Source organism: Micropterus salmoides, unplaced genomic scaffold (assembly GCF_014851395.1).
Source record: "Micropterus salmoides isolate LMB-PRFRI ecotype aquatic unplaced genomic scaffold, ASM1485139v1 Ms_hic_scaffold_19, whole genome shotgun sequence".
In the NCBI taxonomy this organism is placed as follows: domain Eukaryota; kingdom Metazoa; phylum Chordata; class Actinopteri; order Centrarchiformes; family Centrarchidae; genus Micropterus; species Micropterus salmoides.
The window spans coordinates 23,450,443-23,467,774 of record NW_024041039.1 but is presented as its reverse complement, the minus strand read 5'-3'; the positions used below and the strand labels follow the sequence as shown (position 1 = coordinate 23,467,774).

General features: G+C 39.6%; 1 protein-coding gene across 6 annotated transcripts in view; it reads right to left on the bottom strand.

The window, feature by feature from the left end:
• LOC119910898 (apoptosis-stimulating of p53 protein 1-like) overlaps nucleotides 1-16,891 on the bottom strand; it is a 51,476-nt gene extending 34,585 nt beyond the window's left edge. For 2 of the 6 annotated variants that reach the window (XM_038729733.1, XM_038729735.1), the window contains exons 1-3: nucleotides 16,649-16,889; nucleotides 3,582-3,729; nucleotides 1,417-1,524 (exon numbers count right to left, since the gene is read on the bottom strand). In XM_038729733.1, the coding sequence (XP_038585661.1) occupies nucleotides 1,417-1,524; nucleotides 3,582-3,729; nucleotides 16,649-16,657 (265 nt within the window). In that variant the 5' untranslated portion in view covers nucleotides 16,658-16,889. Of the gene's footprint in view, nucleotides 1-1,416; nucleotides 1,525-3,581; nucleotides 3,730-16,648 lie in introns of all 6 variants that reach the window. The other 4 variants (XM_038729732.1, XM_038729734.1, XM_038729736.1 and 1 more) reach the window with 4 other exon arrangements.
• Nucleotides 16,892-17,332: the final 441 nt, after the last annotated feature.

The following is a 17,332-nucleotide window of genomic DNA, read 5'->3' as shown; positions in this document are numbered from 1 at the left end:
CACACACGCTATTTGATAAAGACAAAAACATTAAATTATGAGTGAAAACAGTCTAATCTTCCTTATATTATATTCGTCTAGTCCCATCTTTCTCTCTGTGTACAATCTATAAATAGTATTTGTTTTAATTCTACTAAGACCAGACAAGTTTAATCTGGGCTAATCCCAGCCAGCTCCAAGTTTCACCTCTAGTCAATAGAGCAGTTATTGCAGTACTTAACATTCAATTGGGCAAACAAAATAGTATAGATAACTTAAAGTAAGATATTTAATTTAACAGAAGCTAGGTCAGTTAAAATAGTAATTGATACACAGAAATACATTGTCATTAGTTGTGATGAGCTTGGATTCACATATGAATTATATATATGAATATATATGAATTACCCCTGTTCCATTTCAGAGACAATATTTTACTGTCCTTTGCAGGGATGATTATTTTTTGTGATGTGGGAGAGCAGTATAAGCTTCTAAGAGAAAAGTGATGTCCTTGTGTGGGAGGTGCAAACTCACCATGGGCACCTTCAATAAGTCACAGAGTGCAGGTGATGTTCAATTAGCCTGGGAGGAGGTAATACATTAGGGTAATTGGTGTTGCTCTGATCTTTGGAGAGCAAGTGGCCAGTTTAAGAAGTTGTTTTATGAAAATAGAAGAGCCAAACACTAGTTGGCAGCAAACTGAAGGAACTGTTTGGCTGTCCCTGGCGCTAGAAACAGATGGACTAGGTGAAAAGCAGTCTCGTCTCGCAACAGTGGGAAACCAAATGCACTGCTTTAGTCACATGGGAAAACCTTCATTGCCTCTGTGACTGCCAAGTTGAATAAAAATCAGGCAAAAACTGTATTTATGATTTATTTATTATTCAGAGTAAACTTTACAGTTAACAAGCATATGCTAATAATGAAATTCTAATGAAGGATATTCATGTTTTTAATGAATGGGGTGGGGGTTAATGTACCAGCAGGTGGTGAGGTTGTCCTGTCCCCGCAGGGAGCAGAAACATCCACAAAAACACACCAGTGCTACAGTACGGTGACACTATTACAGCAGCACTAGCCCCTGCTGTCGTACGCTTTGGGCACTAACGTGAATAAATATTACACAATCATTCATTCATTCTTTGTTTCACAGAGAAAAGAAAACCTTTTACCGTGGCCCTGCATCTGTCCTTGTCTCTGCCCCTCCTCCCCATCATGTTTGCCCTTTCTATGTTATGTAACTCTAATCATCTTATCTGGCTAATTACTGACCGAGCCCCTGACCTCACTTCTAAAATCTCATACACACCACTGGCTCTCTGCGTTTCTCTGTTTCCTACATGTGAGTGAATGATGGTGAAAACTGAAAGTCAGCAGTTCAACTCATGTGGGTAGTTTGGGTGGAATCACCATGTGTGGTTGTTTGTTTCGCTGTACCTTGTGTCCAAGAGGGGCAGTGTCTGAGGTAGAAGCTGACCTCCGGCCTCCTGGCCCCCCATTGCTGGAGAAGATCCAACAATAACAACTCTTGAGGGAGAACTCGCTCTGGGAAGAGACAGAGCGGGAGACATTAGGAAAGCTATTACAGCGTGTATATGCATTCAGTATTGAATATTCCTATTAAACAGCACATTTTCACATTTAATGTCTGTAATAATACTGCTTGTCTGAAAAAAATGTTATTTTCTTTTTTTCTGCCATCTAATGCCAGCTAAAATTATATCCTCTCTTAAAAACTCATCAGGTTGGGTTTGCTTTTCCATAATGATCTTTCTGTTATTTTGACCTCCTTTTGATGGTTTTGGTTTTATATTGCCGTGATTCAGTGTCTGTGTATGTTTTATTAACTCAGTCCTACTGTCCTGCCAGTAGGTCAGTGAATATGAACTCTTGCTGTGCAGCCAAACATTGTTCAAACCCACAGATTTCTACTGTACTGTACTGTACTTTTTATATTCTAGTGTGGATCCCAAAGTTCAAAAAGATGCAAAATATTACTGAATTCGGTGTAAAATCTTGGGATGGACTGATGCAGCCATACAAAACATGGAGTCTTGAGTTTTTTTTATATTTTATAATATTTCTGTACACAAGAACATCATACTGTGGCTTTAAAGCTACTTAACAGGAAAATTAAAAAGGAAACTCAATGTTATCTGGTTTGTTTTAACACTGCATAGCTTAGAACTAAAGGCTAGATCCATGATAAAAATGTAAACAAAGGGCATACCCATCCCGCAAAAAACAAATATGGAAACCTATTCTCAAATGCTTGAAATGATGTATTTTAAGGACTCAAAACGAGTAGTCTGAAATGGTTTTTGTAATGACCTGTACTAACTGATGCTCTAAGATTATATTTGTATCACTAGTATTTTTTACAATTAACTCAAACTCTTCGATTATATGTGTGATTATTTACACATCTATATGATTAAAGGTTTAAAAAACTGAAAAGAAGGAAAGGTTGGTTTTCAAAACCGAGCAATACATCTCAATACGTAGCTACACACACAACACACACACACAGACAATGGCTCAGTGACCACACGCACACACTTACAGCAGTCGTGAGGCCAACTGTGGCCTTGAGGCATGGCCTCTCGTCACACAGCAACACTTTGACACAACACCATTTATTATGTGCTGCTTTTCAGTGTCACCCTCTAAGACACAGTATAGTATTAGAGCAATTTATAACCAGTCTGACCGCTCAGTCGCACCACAGTGCTGCACAAACACACTGTGTTGTTATGTGGCTGGCTACTTCAACAGCTACGATTGAATGGATGTAGGCCATGCTTTAATTGACAGTACACGCAGTAGCTGTGAGTGTCTGCATGTGATGGACTGGTCTTTTCAAGTTTACAATGGGGTACAGTATACAGTCAGCACTTGGCACGATTTCACGAGCTGTAGCCGTGATACAGGTCTGACTCTGTTTGTAATTAGCTTCAAAGCAAACGATCTAGGCCAGTCACACTGTGATTATCCTGTCATGTAATTCCAGATTATAATCATGTGAATACTCTAATGCTCAAAAGACTGTCAAGAGAGTGTTCTATTCTAGTATTGGACATGCTGAGGAATTCTGTTGGTGTTCATATGTGTGTAGAAATATAGGCCTGACTACTGAAAACTGAAAACAGCAGAACAACAATAATAGCATCAATAATTATCATCATCATCATCATCATTATACTGTGTTCATGGAGCTTCAGTGGGATCAAGCCTCACTATATCAGTGTTCAACAGACCAAAATGAGGAATATGTGGATATATTAGGACAGAATCTATCCACCACCTGTCAATGGGTGTTAAATACTGGATTACAGTCATCTTTATTACCTGGCAGTTGATGACTGCCAGGCCATCGACAGACTTCAGATGAGCTCACGTGCTACAGAAAGCTGATGTTACAAGGTGGTTGCTCATGGAAAACCACGTGACTTATATATATAGCAGTTTATCATCTGCATAGATGGACACTTTTTAAAATGGCTCCTTACTGATGTTCTTATTTGACTTCTGTTAAATATTCTTCAAACTGTACTTTTATTAATCCTATACATGTAGATGGATGGATAGGTGGATGGACTCACCATGCCCATTCCATTTTTCAGCCAGGTGACACTCCCCCTCGCCAGCTTCTTTGCAGTATTCGACCACGTCAATCACTCTGGTTGCTGGAGTAACTGGGACCTCAGTTAGCATCTGCTGGGTGTCACTGAGGTAAACCGTCAGGATCACCTGGAACGATTGAAATAAACATGCTAAATGTAATAAAGCGTCTTAATAATTACCACCTTACCATTTCAGGAATATAGACACAGTGGATAAGGCATTTCTCACTGATTACTGACTTGGATCACATGCGACTAACTAATTAACTATTGGTTAACTAGTTAGTCAACACGTTGCCAATGATGACTACTGATAATAACTCTGTCCTGTTCCTGTCTCAGCATAAAAAGCAATTCTGGTTGATTAGAAGGTGATCACATTCAGATTAAAGTGGAAAATCCAGGTGAAAACACAAAGACACTGAAGATCGGCTCAAACAAAGTAAGTTTATTTATATAGCATCTTTCAATTGCAGGCGCCACAAAGTGCTTCACAAAAAAAGACAAACAATTGAAATAAGAGACAGATATTCAGCTAAAAAGCATAGGACAAAAAAACAAACTAAACAACAGAAAGTTTAAACAAATGGGTCTTGAGCTGCTTTTTACAGGTGCCCACAGTTGAAGATACATATGGATAACTTAACAAACAAGTGTGAATGCAGAGCATCTCTAAAAACAGAAACTACATAATCAACATGTAAATCCAACAAGTTTAAGGGAACTTGGCCTGGATAACAACATAGAAGCCTGAGCTGCAGACGTGAATTTAATCTAATCCAGTCTTAAAGCTTTCAAGACATAATGATGTTAAAGTGATAAGGAGGCCATCGAGATCTCTGAGAATCTACAGCAACTGATAACAGCAGCTTGTAACACGATACAGCCATACATCTGCCTAAACAAGACATTGATCGCAGCTTTAATTACTTAACAATAGCAGCTGGTATACACACAGACACGCATACAATTCCCTTCGGGGCTCAGGGCAAAGATTTAACCTCATGTAAATTTAATCAAATCAAAATTAAATTGGTCTTATCTCTCCATATTTAAAAAATTTTATCCTAGATAGTGTAGACAAACAGACTTAAGTATAATAAAATATTGCCAATATTATTACTATAAAGCTTTTAGTTTGGTTTAACATATCTGTAAAAGCAATATATGACTTCTAAGTATTGGCTGGGTAGTAATGACCCCCTCTGAAATCACTGTATTATCAAATCCTCCAAATTTTGAGTCCAAAAGATTAAAATAGCAATCAGAAAAGGACATCCTGTGTTATCGCCTGTGATGTCATTGGCAATGTCCCCGGTGATGTCATGTCCAATAGTCAGTCGGCAGTTGAAAGATAAATTTAGGGTAATCTGGGATAGGAACACACAGACACACCAAGGCACATAAACACACACACAGATACAGATACACATTTAATCCTAATGTTGCCTTTTCTCCCTCTCTCTTACACACACACATTGCCATATACACACAGACACACACTCAAAATATATACTGTACACTAATCCACAGTTTTGTATACACCTGTCCCAGATCATGTGAAGTAATCTTGTGTTGCATGCAGACAGACTGAGCAGGGACACATTCTCTAAAGCTTGGATTAGATGCACACAAACATGCGTGTACAAACACACGCAGACACACACATGTGCAAACCCTGCGAACACAGTAGGGGTTTTACCAGTCCACAAACCACTTAAAGTAGGCTAACCGTGACCTCAGAGGGACTGTAATGTTTCGGTTTCACATGGTAACAAACATTTGTTACAATGACTAAATAATGAGTAAATGTGTAATAATTAGATGAGAAAGGCGTAAATACCTGAATGAGATTGTTGTCGCATGAGTGTAGGTTCATTCAGTAAAATGTGTAATTTCCTGATGCAAGTTACAAGACACTATTTTCTGTTTCCTCTCTTGGGGAAGAGAGGAAACATTCTTCATTCTAACCTCATTAGAAAGACTAATTTTAGTGACCAACAACCTATGTTAACATGTTGGATATAACTGACTAACAGCAAAACGAACATGCGTTTTACACACCTCTGGTAACATCCTGAATTAAACTTTGGAATTTAAATCTGGATTATTCTGTCTGAGGAACACAAACACAATTTGTCAATAAAAATTATTACTACCTACTGTGGTCCCACAGCCCTTTACCCAAGGTGCACAAACACACACACACACACACACACACAAACACGCATACAGTAGCAGCAGAGCTCCCAAGGCACCGGCCTAATTATTGGGAGCATTTTGGGGTTCAATATGTTGCTCCAGGACACTTCAACATATGGACAGGAGGAGCTGGGTTAAGGAACCAGATTCTCGTTTCCACCCCTGCAGTTTACTGTTTGTACTGTAAATGCTTTGTTCAGATGCAGATGTAAAAAACAGTCACTGCTTGTTAGCCTAGTCCTGATTTCTTGCCATGCTGTTCCAAGTGTTTGCAATCATTAAATGAATAAAATCCTTCTCCTACTTCAAACTATTTAATTCCTGAGTTCCCTGGCATGTTAATCAACCATGTATCCAGGCCTTCTTCACAAGAGACACGTTGACTTGTCAAAGAGGGAAAAGCACAGTTATTACTAATGACAATAATTATGGCTCTGTCCTATCCAAGTGTCTCAGTAGCCATGGCAGTCAGTGAGCCAGTCTGTATTATACCATGACTCCGAAACTAAAGCAGCTATTTGGAATTCCTCCTAATTCCTTTTATAATTTACACCAGTGCTTCTCTTGCTGTGACATGTCAAAATTGACCTGTCACTCAATAACCCTTTCCTGCTGTGAAAAGGGTCAATTGAAATGTCACAACCCAATCTGCTGTTTCCACCCATAGGTCATTTAGACACCACTCAATCTTCCAATCTGTGGACTTTCAATATGGCCACCACAGTGTATATTACAGTAAATCACCTGAAAACCCTCTATAGATAGATCAGTAGAGTCAGTTATTCTGCAGAGCTAACTGTAATAATATTGAACATGTTCATGTCTATGTAATACAAAATCATGCTTTAGAAAATATTATAAAACATGTAACAAATGTTTCATTAATAGCAAAACTTGTATGATGTTGATGTTAAGTATGTAAGTCGTGAGCGCATAGACCATTGTGAATGTGAACATGAGGAACTCTCAGGTGGATAACTTCCTAACACACACACACAAACAGAGGCAGATTGAATGGTGGTTCCTAAATGGCCTCTGGTGCTGAATGGAATGACTCTGGCTATTTCGGGCATTAGAGAAGGTGAAAGAGATAGTCAGATAGTCAGAGTGAGACTGTATGCAAGCGAGAGTGACAAACAGTATTTCCTGTTAATCTGTGCAAAACTGCAAAACAGCAAAAAAAAAAAAAAAAAATACACACATCAGTGCTCATTTTATTAGTTATTCTGAGGCATTTCAACATAGTGTTCATTTTAGGCTGGGGTGGAAGGGTGTGGGGGCAGGATGGCACAGTGGTTGGCATACGTCCTCTGAACTGAAAATGCCAACCTGGGTCCCTCTGCCCCAGCTTGATGCTAAACAACAATCAACTCCCACAAAATCTGTGCTTTTGTAATACACAGTGCCTCTAACTGTAGTGTTAATTTGTCCAATTGTGTTGGGAAAAGTCTACATAAGAAAACAAAGCCCGTGCTAATGCAGGTACCAATCATATATATATATATATATATTTATTTTAAGCAAAGTGAAGCCTTTCTGTCTCTCACTCACCGATGATTTGGTTTTCCTGGTTTTCAGCTTCTTCTTCTTCTGTTTCCTGCATTGACTCAGTTTCAGGTTCTCTGAAAGAATCACCAGGCGCTCCAACGCCAGCCCAAAGAAACGCTTCATTGGAAAACCATTGGCCGAAAAGACACACAGCAGCGTGTGTGTGCGCACGTATGTTTGAAGTATAGATAGATCATTAGTGCTATCAGAAAGAGAAAGTGATGTCTTTGTAGGAGAGAGTGTGTTTGAAATGTGCAAATGTCAGTGTGAGCGTGTGTGTGTGTGTGTGTGTGTGTGTGTGCAAGGGCATGGAAAACAACTATAAGTGTGTCAGGGAGGGAGGAGGGGAGGGAGGGAGTCGGCTTTCAGTAAATATGAGGAGAGGGAGAGAGGGTGAGGAGGAGAGGAGTGTGGGAGATAAGAAAGAGAATCTATACACTTTTCATGCCTGTTAGTGGGAGTAGACCATGATATTGAGCTGATATTGTTTTTTATTACCAATCTGATATAGTCCAGTCAACACCGTCCCCCTCTGATATGATGGAGGTGCTATTTTTATTGTTAGAATGATTAAATCAGAGGTGCGACCACAAAAATCCAGTGGAGTCCAGAGGAGGATTTTAGTCATCAGCCTCGAATGTAATTCTTAGAGAGGCCTCATGTACCAGTTTCCTTGCCACTGAAAAAGTGCAGCAAGTAACCCTGTTTTAGGCTTCTGTTCCACCAAATTAAAAAGTTTCCATGATGGTGTTTTCATCCTAAAAAATGAACACTCTGTGGATGAGCTTTTTGAATATGAAAATGGTCAAACTGTGAAACTGTGAAAAAATATCTGCCTGCTTTTGGAGCTACATTTTGTTTCTAACAACAACTTAACAAACGTAACGTAACAAAATACTATTTCCATTACAACCGCAATCACAGACCCACTCATGATAGAGGCTGATTTATGTAACCAGTGATCTTGCATGTATTAAATATCTTGACCTTAAATATCCTGTTTTGTTTTTTTTTACCAATTAGATAATTTAAAATTCTATCATATGTAACTATATGGATCTGATGTTGCCAGCACTTTTGCAGCAATTCTGATCTAATTGAAATCCCTGAAAACATTTAAAAAATATATATTTTCTCACAAATGCTAAGATGTTCCTTAAAACTAGAGTTTTACACAACTAATTTCCTGATTACTTTGAGCATGTGACACCTGAATTTTGAAGTCTTAAAAAAGCCCCAGACATTCTGATGCCAAAACTTTTTTTTTTAGCTCTGAGTCCAGCAGAGCTGGAGCCGACCAGGTCACTTGGGGTCAAGACTGACACCTTCACTTACAAAGTCATAAATTGCACAATACTGACACACATTAAGTTACTTTATTTAACTGCTACTTATAAACTAATGAACTATGAGTTTTTTTTATTTTACTTGTAATTGTCATAAGTATGTCTGATGAGTATTTTGTAGAAACAGTAAGCAGAACTTGTAATTATCTTGAACTGTGTTAAACATAACAGTTTGAATAAGAAAACACAAGTTAATACTATATCATTTTCACAGACAGTTACTGTAAAAAAACAAGAAATACTTTTCTGAATGATGACAGAAATGAAAGCCCACCAGCAATGAGTCTGGCCTTGAGGAATGTATTTCATGAAAACAGTACTTCTATATATATTAGAGGCAGAAGTAATTGTTATTATTAATAATTAATATTAGCTGAATATTTAGGTATATATTTGAATTGGCTAGTTACTGTGGTGTGGAGTGAAGCTGTCCAGAAGCAATGCTGGAGGGGAGAGATTACAGAGGCTACAGTGATATACTGCAGCATGACCACACTGAAACACACTGAAACACACTGAAACACACACTGAAACACACTGAAACACACACTGAAACACACACTGAAACACACTGAAACACACTGAAACACACACTGAAACACACTGAAACACACACTGAAACACACTGAAACACACACTGAAACACACACTGAAACACACTGAAACACACTGAAAAACACACAAAGGACACAGAAGGTATATTGGCAGAAGAGCTAGCTCTCTCTGTCTCTATGTTACACACACACACACACACACACACACACACACACACACACACACACACACACACACAAACAGAAAAGGTCACATGGTTGGTGCATGTGCTCAAAACAGGCACATCGAGCCCTCTGGTGCATCTATTGAAACGGATAGTAAATCATTGGACAGCGCAGAGGAAAGATCGACAAGAGAGGTGAACCAGAAGACATGTTATATCATTACTATGAGTTACTGTAATTTAAGAAGAAGAAGAAACAACATCCTAATCTCTCTTTTTCTTCCTGTTTTCCACTCTCCTCCTCCCCTCACTCTTGACCTCTATGTGGCTCTTGCTGTCACACACACATGATAGTAAATCTTCAGTCACAGATTAGTTGTTGCATGGATCTGACTCATATTTATGACCCTTAGATAAACGGATGAGCCTTTACGTGACACACATCACTGATCAGAATGAACTGAAAATGAAAAACAGGAATTTTGAGCATCATGTTACATTTGAGGGTGGAGGAACAATTATTATTAAGATGAATGGCAAAACAGTCCTTTTACGTTTGTTAGAGAAAAAGCAGTGTTTTGTTATAAAGGATTGGAGCACTTTCTGTGACTGCCATATGGCAGAGAGAGAAAGAGACTCTGTGTGTGTGTGTGTGTGTGTGTGTGTGTGTGTGTGTGTGTGTGTGTGTGTGTGTGTGTTGGGGGGGGGGGGGGGGGCGTTCCTGCGTGTGTGTCAGCAGGAACTGAATTTTGTAACAAAATGTTCTTCCAAGTTCTTCAAAGGGACACAACTGTACTTCCACCCACTACAGACAATAAAACCACACACTGTTACAAAGATAGTCAGATTCACACACACACACACACATTGACCTCAAACGCAAAGTTAAATCAGTGCAGTAATAAGAAAGAAAAAAAAAACATTCCCAAGTGACGAAACATTAACATTTGGAACATTTTTGGGTTTTCTTGAACAGGAAAATAAGGTCAGCAGACCAGAGTGAATGCATGTCTTGCTAAGGCATCCTAAGAGTGGTGTCACATGTTCATGACACTATGCTCATCAGCTGTCACCAGCTGCCCACTAAAAGGACAAATGTATTTAGAGCTGAAGTTAAACCAAAACTTCAAGGTTCCTGTTCCATGAGTAAATGAAAGCCCATTGACATTTTTAATAATGCAAATAGCTAAAACTGGACAAGAGCCTTTCTCAGCCTTTCTCTGAGGCGAGCAGGAAAGATTGCATCTGACTCCTCCCACCCCGGAGACAAACTGTTTCAGACTCTCCCCTCTGGCAGGAGGCTGTGGTCCATCAGGACAAAAACTCTCGCCACAAAAACAGTTTCTTCCCGTCTGCAACTAGCCTCATTAACAAGGCCCGGGTCCCCCACTGACACTCCCCCCTTGCAAACGATACAAATGTCTCTGCACATGTAAATACTGTTTCCTCTCGTGTCGGGCTCAGACCTGGCACGTCGCACATATTTGTTGTTGATTGTTGATCTTTGTTGTTGTATATTTTTATGTTGTCAGTTTATATATTTATATGTAAACTGTATTCTCTTCCGTTATGTTACTTCTGCACGGCACAGACCCAGAATAATGCACATGTATATATCTGCAATGTTGTTCTTCTATTCCATATTTATATATTTTTACATTTATTTATGTCGACTGTATGTTTGTCTACGGGTAGCACCTTATCACCACAGCAAATTCCTCGTATGCGTAAAACACTACTTGGCAATAAAGCTCCTTCTGATTCTGATTCTCAACAGTATGTCATGCTCCATATGTCTAGACAAGGACGGTCTTTTCTTAAAAAAACGATATTTGACAATATTGTTTATTCAATATTTCTGTTAGCTGCCTTTAACAAACACCATTTCCCATAAGCCCTAGAGACCACAGGACACTGCTGTATATTGACACTTTGTGTGTTCACCGTAGTTAATTCATCACCAGGCAGCTTACAGAACGTATGTACGGTGAAGACATATCTATATGCTAAATTGTCTAAAAAAAATTCTTAAAATACTCAATGTTTACAATTTGTGACTTTCCTATAACGGTTGTCATTATTGTGAATGTGAAGCGCTTACTGTAATAAATATGTTTGCTCTTTTGTATGTGCTTGTAAATCATTTTAAATGATGATGTGCTCTACTGGGATCTGGGGGTGTAGTGTGATTATACCTGCTGTGCCAACCATTCAAGGAGAGTTGTCCTCGTGGGAGTGTAATGGTTTTTAGTTTGTGCCATCTGTCAGACCCCCCCCAGTACAGTCCATTGTTCTGACTCTTAATATGTGTTTTGTTTCAGATCCAAACATTTATTTCTCATTTAATTTCTCCTTATAAGATCTTTACACCTACACTCTGTCTGAACGCTTAAATGAAATTAGGAAGATTCTTTAACAGCAGCTGGTGGAAGCCCACATAAATTTCATTTTTCATTTTCAATTTCTGTGATATTTCAAACAACGGACTGCTCACTAGTTAATGATGAATCATGGGAGGGCAGAGCTGCTAGTGTGGGAGTTGAGGAAACCGCTGCCATTCAAACACAAACCTGTTTCCAAAAAAGTTAGCATGCTGTGTAAAATGTAAATAGAAACAAAATGTCATGATGTGCAAAACATTTTGTTGGGAAATGCTAAAAGAAAACAACCGGTGTAACATCTCATAATTAATTAGGTGAACTGGCAACAGGTTGGTGACATGAAGAATGAGCATCCCAGAAAGGCTGAGTCTTTCTCAAGTAAAGATATGTAGGGGTTCACCACTCTGTGAAAGATTGCACTGACAAATAGTCCAACATCCAAGAAACTGGGGATTTCGTTGTCAGCAGTACATAACATCATTAAAAGATTCAGATAATCAGAAGAAATCTATGCAAGGGTCAATGCCAAAAAGCAATACTGGATGGCCGTGTCCTTTGGGCCCTCAGACAACAATGCATCAAAAACAGACACGATTCTGTAGTGGACATCACTGCACGAGCTGAGGAACACTTCCAAAAACCATTGTCTGTGAACACAGCTTGTTGCTGCATCCATAAATGAAAGTTGAGACTCTTTCATGCAAAGAGGAAACCGTATATAAACCAGATCCAGAAATGCAGCTGCCTTCTGTTGATTCTGTGGAGCTCATCTAAAGCCCCCCTCCAGCCAGTTTTAACTGCCGTTTTTGGTTAACGTTCTTTCTCAAACAGAGAATGGGGGTGTGGTTAATAGTCGGACGTAATACATTACCATGACACTCTGTTCACTAACGATAAGCTGTGTTAACATCACTACACTTTACTGTCTGGCAGGAGTAGCTATGACTTACACGTGATAGAAACTAATGTGCGCGTATCAGCTGTTATCAATCGTACAGTCAATGGTCCTGTCACGCACTGCCTCCTTCGATGCATCAGTAAAATGCATGTTGCAGACTGTACATAAGACGGTGGCAGGTGAAAGTGAGACGAGTCATCTCTCCTCAAACACCGCACGCACAGATGCCATAATGAAAATGAACAGCACACTAAACCAAGAGGAGGAAACTAAAAAATAAAATAAAGACCCTCTGTTAGCTAACTTTCTGCAATAACTATGCTAGCTAACTACACCTGGCTAACTACAAATTAGTTAACTTAGCTAACTAAACTAGAAAGACAAACCAACAATCAGACACAGAGACATACCTACTGTAAATTCTAAGTACATTACATGATAAATTGGTTAGCTAGCTCACAACAATGTTTATCGGTTTGATGCTCTGACTTAACGAGGCGTGACTTATGGTCATACCACCCCGTTTTAACAACTAAGCAACTTTTGCAACTTTGAGCACAAAATTAAGCTATTTGACAAAAATTATTTGGCAAACTATGTGGGAAATCAACAGTGTAAGGAAATGACTCTATATACACAATATGAAATATAGAAATGTCAAAATACACGGGAGGGGGGCTTTAAGATGGACTGAGGCGAAGTGGAAAACTGTCCTGTGATCTGATGAGTCAAAATTTGAAATTCTGTTTGGAAATCATGGACGCCTCATCCTCTGGGCTAAAGAGAAAGGGTCCATCCGGTTTGTTATCAGTGCACAGTTCAGCATCTGCGATGGTATGGGGGTGCATTACTGCACATGGCTTGGGTAACCTGCACATTTGTGAAGGCACCGTTAATGCTGAAATATATACTGTATACAAGTTATGGAGCAGCAGAGGTGTCTTTCTCCTTGTTTATTTCAGCAAGACAATGCCAAACCACATTCTGCACGTATTACAACAGCATGGCTCTGTAGGAAAAGAGTCCGGGTGACACAGCAGAGTGGTAAACATGACCCTGTCCTAACTTTTTGAAACGTTACTCACACATCACATTTTGTTTCGATTTACAGATTTAGATTTTTTGGAAACGGGGTTGGAAACTTAGGAAAATTAGGAAAGTAGAACACACATTCAGGAGAAAATAGCTTTGCCATACTGTCCTTCCAGTGAGACAGCTTCAAATCACACCTGCAAATAAACTGGAGGGGTTTACAAGCTTAAATATGGAGTCAAATATGTTATTGAAGACAGACGGACTGCATGCAACCCAAAAAGCTGATGTCATGATTAAAGCTTGTGAATGAAAACAAGAAAAAGGGGAAAGGAATAAATGCCAAAGTAACGCGGCTCTTGAGCTGTCTGTTTTTATGTGTATGTGTGCGAGTGAGACGGAGCACAGTGGAACACAGTGACAGCTGAAAGTGATTTGCGTTTCAGACACCCCAGCTCCCAGTGCCCACACACTCACACATCAGTCAGTGCCGTCTCTATAGGAACTGCATGAGACCGGTGAAACACGAGCTTCCAGCTCATTGAGAAAGAAACAAACCGTACACTTCTGAGCCAGTATAATATCTCCTACTGTGTGTGTCTGAATAGTTAATGTTAACGGACTTTGTTTTTCTTTTGTATAAATAAACTCTCAGAAATCCCATAGCAATCTCAATCAGCAACAAAGCCTGCCCAAAATAAATCAGTGCTATGAAATATTGAAACCATTTTTTCCATTCAGGATAAATGTTTTCAAATCTGAAAAAGAAAAACCCACTTGATTAATTTTGCAACATTTTTAGTTAGGTTTAACCTTTCTGGTGTGATCCATTAGAAAAAACAGCAGACCACAAGATCAGCAGTACGTTGTACCTCCCTGGTATTACTGTAGGATTAACTGTGCTTTGTTGCGCTTCATTTTAACATTTTAACAAAGGCTATTTATTTTAGAAAGCCCACGCTAAAATTGAGAAACGACTAATTGGCTAAATTAGTTTAGACAAATGCAAAAAAACCCATGTTGCTGAAGTTTAGCAAGTATAATGTTTACCAATGTAGTGTGTTAGTGTGCTAACATTTGCTAATTACCCCAATACACACAGTGAGGTTGACAAATTAAAATTTTGACCTGATGGTGGCGCTACAAGTAAAGTCAGGGGATCACCAAAGTCAGTGGGATCGATCATCTGGAGACCATGAATGTCTGTAGAAAAATTCATGGGAATCCATCTCTTAGTTGTTGAGATATGGCAGTCTGGACCAAAGCGGTGGACCGACTGCTACCAGGGCTAATAAATAATAATAATAATATTAATTAATTATGCATTGTGATTTAGCATGGACTAGTTTCTTTGTTAATAGGAAATGCCAGTGGTGGCAGTAACACTGCCAGCTGTCCACCCGGGAAAAAATGTGTTGGCTGCTTGACATTTCAGAAGAAGTTGCCAGATGATATCATGCTCTGTTTTGAATTTGGTGTATCAATCATGCCTGCCTGCAGTTTGCAGAAGTGAGGGCAAAGCTGTGAGAAGAGGCATATTGGGCTGTAAATATAGTTTGCTCCAGTCCGAATAATTAAGTCAACTTGTTGATATCAGCTTCAGGCAAACACTTTCACAAAGGCAGTCCGAACTGTGAGCTATGAACACTGAGTGGACAGTGGTAGAAGCTATAAAGCTGATGATACACGTGGCAACTTGTTGAGCAATGTTGCTGGGCAATCTTGCTAGTGGCAAGTCTGACTATGTTTTGAACGGATAGCGGCGGTGCGAGGTGGTTGGCGGAGTGGTGGGGGAAGGGGATTACGGTAGTAATCTTTACTCATTACCATTGACGGCAACGTTGCCCTGCACGATTGCTGTAAAAGTTGCTCTGTGTATCATCAGCTTAAGTCTCTGAAAAATGCATGGAGAAAATACCTGAACTGGGAAGGACATTCAGGGTGAGGTCAAAGTTCAAGGTAGAAGTGTTCTCTGTCTCTCTCTGCAGTAAACACACCTCTATATCTTCAGTGTATTGTCCAGAGCTGACAGCGGACCAAAGCCAGCCCCAAAGTGGTATATGTGGTGGTAAATGTAAGGTTTAGATGTACGTCGTAGGCCTGCCAAAACTTCACACACAAAATACTAGCCTATATATATATATATGCCATATAGCCAAATGACAATTCACAGCAACAATCTCATATTTTTGAACATTTAACAGTGGCACAGATTTATCGGATTGCTACATATTTGAGAAACCACCTTTACTAGCCAGAATAATAGAAAACTGATATTATTTGTGATCACTTGTTAATTTTGTTTTAAAAGAATTGAAGCTGCTAATAATGTCCTCATCCTTTTCATACTTAAAAACCCTACGCTGTAGGCTTCCCCTCATTTCCTGTTGAAAGTAGCCCCATCGAAGGATTATTTATTACTCTCTATTACTCTAATAGTCCACTCTACATGGCCAGTTGTCATTTAGAAAACAGAGCGCACAACTTCCGGTTTTGCTCTTTTTACATGTGGCAACTTAATATAGCTGAAACACACAGACCAGGTTTTTAAGTGTTCAAACGTTTGTTTCTCTAAAGTCTCTCTTAATGGCTACACGTCAATTGAAACTATTTGTCATAAAGTCTCCTTGCGTTCCTGTCCATCACTTGTGAAAATAAACAATTATTCCAATACTATCTTTATAATGCTCCATAAATGTATGAGATGAATGTTGTAGCCTAGGTTTATAATGATTTTTTTAAAAGCTAAAAGCCTCGTTGTTAGCTCTAGCTTTAATGTCCAATTTTTGACTCATTGGAAAAGCCTCACAACTGTAGCTGTATCTTTTTAAAGTTAGATAAAATAGTCTATATGTTGGCAGAGACGATACGTTTTCCACGAAGCACATCCTGTTTGATACAGTTCATCAATGAAAACTCACCGGCAACATTCCTGCTGGTCAGCTCCTCCTGTCCCGTTAGAAAAATAACTTCCTCCTTACTTTCCTCCACTCTTTTCTACTCTGCTGTTTCGGTCTTTCCCACCGATTTCAGGGAGCTTCCCATACACGCAAATTGTTCTTCTCTGTCTGCGTAACCGGCCAGATATCCAGATGCTCAGAAAACTAAAACTCCAGCTCCTATCCACTTTCCTCTGCCAGTCCCTCCCTCTTCCTTCCTTCCTCTCTCTCTCTCTCTCACACACACACTCACACACACACACACTCACACACACACTCACACACACTCACACACACTCACTCACACACACTTTTCTGTTTTACACCGGGAGCAGAAATACAGCTGATCGTGAGTAACCTGGAAACACCAGCTGTAGTTTCATTATCAGAATGTCACTGATTTCATCCTTTGGTCAGTCAGCAGGCGGACCTCCGGCTTGGTCTGCGGGGTGAACTGGGTCACCGTCCCGTTCATCCCTCCCATCTGCCCCCGGTCTTCTCCTCCTCCCCTCCCTCCTCCTCCTCACGATTAATAGCCTATAGGCTCAGTAAAATATGTAGCGAAAATAGGTGGTGGAGCAATCACCAGTATAAAAATCTATATGTTCCGGATATGTTCATTTCTGCTAGTTTGAGTGAGAGCGCCCTCTCCCGGCCGTGTGAGCA